The sequence below is a fragment of the Anolis sagrei genome, chromosome 5 (genome assembly GCF_037176765.1).
Source record: "Anolis sagrei isolate rAnoSag1 chromosome 5, rAnoSag1.mat, whole genome shotgun sequence".
Taxonomy (NCBI): Eukaryota; Metazoa; Chordata; class Lepidosauria; order Squamata; family Dactyloidae; genus Anolis; species Anolis sagrei.
Genome location: NC_090025.1, coordinates 19,501,958 through 19,507,563, shown reverse-complemented (window position 1 = coordinate 19,507,563; position 5,606 = coordinate 19,501,958). Strand labels below are relative to the sequence as shown.

Below are 5,606 nucleotides of genomic sequence, written 5' to 3'. Positions count from 1 at the left end.
CAGCCAAAATGGCGACTCAAAGCGGTTTACATAATACAAGTTATCACAACAATATCAAAAAGGCAATTAAAACACATTATACATGGCATACAAGATCAAAAAAACAAACCTATAGAACCTATATTACAAAAAACAAGCATTATTTTCACCTTATGGTAAATTTTGTTTAATTTTGTTTGTTTTTTTAAAAATGGGCTTTTATTATTTTTTATTATTATTTATATTTTGAATTAGATATGTAGGGGGCACTAAAATATTTTAAGTCCTAAGGGCCTCGAAAGGTCTTAATCTGGCCATGACACAAAGAGAAATGTAAATGTTGCTTTAAATATCTAAAAGGGAACAGTTATTCTATTTTAAATTAGTTTCCATCCTTTAAAAATCTCTATTAATATACTTAATATACTTGTTACAAGTACAGGTAGGCCCTGGGTTATGAACAATATAGGTTCTATAGGTTTGTTTTTAAGTTGAATTTGTATGTAAGCCAAAACAGGTACATTTTAAAAGTGTAACTCTCTCTCTCTCTCTCTATCAGCGGTTCCTAACCTTTTTTTGAGCAGGGACCACTCTCCAACATTAATACCAAAAGGGTAATGAATCAGCTTTTGGCCAACTTTAGATTTGGTTTGGTTATTTGGGTACTGATTCAGAAAATTGCATTGAATAGACCACATCAGCTCTAGTTTCTGATACAGATCATATGCCATCCAGTAGTCGCCATCTGCTCACCCATAGAAAACTATATTTAAGTAGCCTTGGCACTATAAGAGGGTTTTGTGAGACCAGTTGCTCTCATTGCAATGGTTTAGTATTTAGTAGCTGTGAGGTCATGAACCATATTTTAGTCCTTGCAGGTCACTGGTGGTTCACAGACCACAGGTTGGGAACTCTCTCTCTCCATATATATATATATATATATATATATATATATATATATATATATATATATATGCATATGCACCTTGAGTAGCATAGGGAAGAGTTAACACCACTGTAATGTTTGTTTTGCTGTCTGTGGCCCTGCTCAGAAAATTTCACCTCACTTTCTGTCCCCGTGATAATTCGATTTAGAAAAATTTGGCTTCTTGTGGAAACAGGATTGGTAAGAAAGCTTAAGTGGACACCTTTCCCCCATGATAATAACTCTTTCAGGAGTGGATTTCCCTCCTGAGGGGTAGATACTTATTACTTCCTGTCGTCTCACCCATTCTTAACTATGAGTTGTTTGTAAATCAGATGTTTGTTACTGGGGGACTGCTTGTAAATGATGGTGACTTAAATGACATGGCTGAATGGGTGCATTTCTGTCCTAGGTGGTCATAAGAAGACAGCCAGCAATACAATTCATCCAACATGGAATACGACTTGTACAGGAAGAAGAAATTAGCAACTGTTTTCAAGGACAGCCCTTATAAAGTGTATGTATTTCTTACCACATTGTACAAACAATGTGATATACACAGATTTATACTATAGCTTGATGACTGAGTGCAAAGGGTGGGCAATTTGTGGCTCTCTAGATATTGGAGGCCCAGGTGATGCAATGGGTTAAACCGCTGAGCTGCTGAACTTGCTGACCAAAAGGTTGGTGGTTCGAATCTTGCAATCATGCCGGTCACATGATCTTGGCAGTGTTTACAGACAATGCTGGCTCTTTAGTTTAGAAATGGAGATGAGCACCACCCCCCAGAGTTGGACATGACTAGACTTAGTCAAGCGAAAACCTTTACCATTAGATATTGGCAGATTGTGATTTCCATGCATGTGTCCAGTAACAATACTAAGGAGATGATGTAGAACAGGGGTCTTCAAACTAAGGCCTGAGGACCGGATACGGCCCTCCAAGGTCACTTACCCGGCCCTCGCTTAGGGTCAACCTAACTCTGAAATGACTTGAAAGCATACAACAACAACAATCCTATCTGATCAGCCAAAAGCAGGCCTACACTTCCCATTGAAATACTAATAAGTTTATATTTGTCAAAATTGTTCTTCATTTTAATTATTATATTGTTTTTAAGTGTTTTTTACACTACAAATAAGATATGTCCAATGTGCATAAGAATTCATGCTTTTTTTCAAAATATAATCCAGCCCTCCAACGGTTTGAAGGAATGTGACCTGGCCCTCTGTTTAAAAAGTTTGAGGACTCCTGATGTAGAAGATAGGCCAGAACACATAAAAATAATGGCATCCTCTCTGTTGTTAAACCGGGAAGTTAAGGAATTCCCCAAAGACAAAGACAAAAGAGAAAGAGCCGTATGATACCAATGTGCATTTGAATACAAACACAATTTTCTACATATTGCTTTGGATTCCTTTGGGATAAAAATATTTCAGTAGATGTGAAATCCTCATCCCACCCGTGTCCCCCACTGCAAATATATATTTGAAAAAAATAACCTAATAAAATTCAACAGAATGCAATAATATTTGCAGAGTATCAGCATTCCTTAATAAAACACATAATAAACCTGTTTTGTAGCTCTTATGTTAAGACATCATTCCAAAATCCAATATGAAAACCAGGTGGATCTAGATTACTTCTGTTTCTATTGATAATATAAATAAATGGAAACCAATTCATAATAAAAGCGATGTGTTATGAACCTTTTGTGTCAGTTTTTCCATAAGAGCAAGAGGCTAGTAATTGTGATATTGATATTTCAGGCACGACCGTGTAGAATTTGCCGCACTTACAAGACGTTTGTTATTTGCCTCTGAAGAAGTAATAGACAACCCCCTCCATTTTGAAATCTGTTGGGGATCTCCTTTCAAACTGCGACCTGTAACAACAGTTTTGAAAACACATTTTCCTTCCATGCAAAGTAAGTTTATAGGGCTTCGGGTGGGAAGTAAAGTGATCTAAGTCACATTGTTTCTTCTCAGATGGCTCTCCTAATATGTAACTTAATTTGTCAAAGTTATCCGTTTATTTACAAAATTCTGCAAAAAATATTCAAATCAAAAGATTTCAATTTGACACAATAACAGAAGGTGCATTTCACAAAATTAACACAGAATAGCATAATAACCATACAACCCTTGGCAGGTTGGATTACAGATCTTCCAAGTTATCATCACAAAATTCACCACAGTTTGCTCCCATGGGACTTAGGCTAAACCAAATGTACTCAGATAATCTGGAGTAAACTGCTCCAGAGCTGCCCCAGATGCCATATAGGAATTCGGTTTTACCTGCTATCATTGAAGAGCATCAATTCCTTTAAAAAGCCCAAATGGCCAGCTGGAGCAACAGTGCATTAGCACCAATGCCTTGTTGTCCCGGGAACGCTGCCATTCTTGAACTCCAAGCAGCTCCTGGCCAAAGTTTTTCTGGTGAAGCCATTTTTGGTGAGGTCACAACAGGTGATTCAGCCATGTGATCTCCAAAAGTGTCATTGCTAGGAAAGTGGAGAATGGCTTGCTCTTGAAAGAATAACCCCATTACTCTCAGAAGATGTAGCTAATGCATGGAGATGCTGGGAGTTGTGAAGGACTATGGATTCCACCTCTCCAGATTTACAGCATGTAGCACCGGGATTGTGGCATAGCTGGCTGAGTGTCAGCTGCATTAAGATCACTTCTGACCAAAAGGTCATGAGTTTGAAGCCAACCCGGATCGGAGTGAGCTTCCGACCAGTTGTGTAGTAGGCCTGGGCGGTTTCGTTTCGTTAATTCGTAATTCGTTAATAATTCGTTAATTTTTCCAATTACAAAACGATAACGAACCATTCTGGAGCAATCATTTAAAAAAACAAATTTTTAAACACGTTTTGTAAATGCTTCGTATTTCGTTATTGTATTCGTTTCGTTATTGTTCTGAGGTCGTTTCGTTATTATTTCCGCATGTCTGGGCCAGTTTTATGGTTTAATTAGTGGAAAAAAATTATAATATCACACCAACAGTCAAGAACAGAGGGAGAGGGAAGCTTCAGAAGTTTTTGGAGGTTTTTTAGCGTATTTCGCGGTCGCGTCCACCATTAACGAATCGATTCGTTATTGTTCCGGAAATTGATTCGTTATTTTTTTACCATTTACGAAATTTCATAAATATCGAACTTTTTAAAAGGAAAATTTTGTAATCATTTTAAATATCGAAACAAAAAAAAACCCCAAATACAAATCGATTTTAGAAACAAATTTTTGCGTTGTTACCCAGGCCTATTGTGTAGCTTGTTGTCGATTTTGAAAGACAGTTGCATCTGTCAAGCAGAAAGATTAGGTACCACCTATGTGTGGGGAGGCTAATTTAACCAATTTACGAAGCCATAAAAAAAAAAGAATGCAGCAAGGCATGCGGGGAATGTGGAAATACTTCATCAGCATTGCAGATGGACGATGAAAGCGATAGCTCCCCTGGCAGCCAGAAAAGTTAAATATCCTCTGACTGACTATCTGTCTATATCTGTTGTGTGTCTTTGGCATTGAATGTTGGTCATATATGTGTACATTGTTATCCACCCTGAGTCCCCTGTGGGGTGAGAAGGGCAGAATATAAATACTGTAAATAAATAAATAAATAATATGCACGTCATGGTAGAGCATCCCTTATGTGGAATTCTAAAGGCTGAAATACTCTGAAATTCAAAACTGTCCACATGAGTGCCTGAGATAGTGACACCTTTGCTTTCTGATGGTCCAACACAAACTCTGTTGCATGGAGATGTTGTACAAAATCATCTTCAAGCTATGTCTATAAGCTTTATATGAAACACTACTGAATGTCATGCCCATCTCCAAGATATCTCATTGTGTATGTATATCCAAATACAGGTATGCCAAAATCCAAAAAATGTGAAATCCAAAATTTTTCTGGCTCACAGCATTTTGACTATTTAACCTGTATTTCTATCCTGTAATGTCTGAGCACTCATGAAGACTTGCACATTCAAAATAAATTTGTCTGTCTTGCCTACAATTTCGACATCTTAACAATTGTTCCGTCATCTTAACAATTCCGTTCTTAATTATGTTGCTTTATCAAAATATCACTTTTTTTTCTATTTTGCTTATTGCTTTGTAGTGATAGAGGCAGCAAAGTTGTTAGAAACCCAAAGACTTGAGAACATTCAGCGCCAGAAGAAGCTCGCACAGCAAGTGGAGTCAGAATTCAGATGCAGGGTATTGTTGGAAAGAAGACCACTGCCCCCAAGTGGTCCCAACTAGACCTTCTTCCCATTGATGATTGTTTTGCTCCTTCAACAATAATAGTTGTCATTTGCAGAAGCAATAAGCAAATTATTAGAGTGTCCTGCAATTACACCTGGTAACATCTAGTAAGATCATCACTTTGATGATGAAATACAGAGCTAGAGAAAGTTTTAAAATCCTAATGGTAATTATTATGGGAAAAAAACAACATTGTGCCTGTGTATATACCAGTGGTTCCCAACTTTCTTTTGATCAGGGACCACTCTCCAACATTAATACCAAAATAATGAATCAGTTTTTGGTCAATTTTAGATTCAATTTGGTTATTTGGGGTGTTGATTCAGAAAATTGCAGTGGATAGACCACACCAACTCTAGTTTCAGATACAGAACATATGCCATCCAGTAGCTGCATGGTTTCGTGAGACCAGTTGCTCTCATTGCAACGGT

The 5,606-nt window shown here is 37.3% G+C and overlaps 1 protein-coding gene across 1 annotated transcript; it reads left to right on the top strand.

The window, feature by feature from the left end:
* Positions 1-1,333: 1,333 nt before the first annotated feature.
* LOC132775499 (uncharacterized protein C4orf36 homolog) lies at positions 1,334-5,254 on the top strand. Its single transcript, XM_060776222.2, has 3 exons — positions 1,334-1,421; positions 2,674-2,831; positions 5,030-5,254. Exons 1-3 carry the CDS (start codon positions 1,357-1,359, stop codon positions 5,170-5,172), a joined length of 366 nt encoding a protein of 121 aa, XP_060632205.2. The 5' UTR covers positions 1,334-1,356; the 3' UTR covers positions 5,173-5,254.
* The last annotated feature ends 352 nt before the right edge of the window (positions 5,255-5,606 follow it).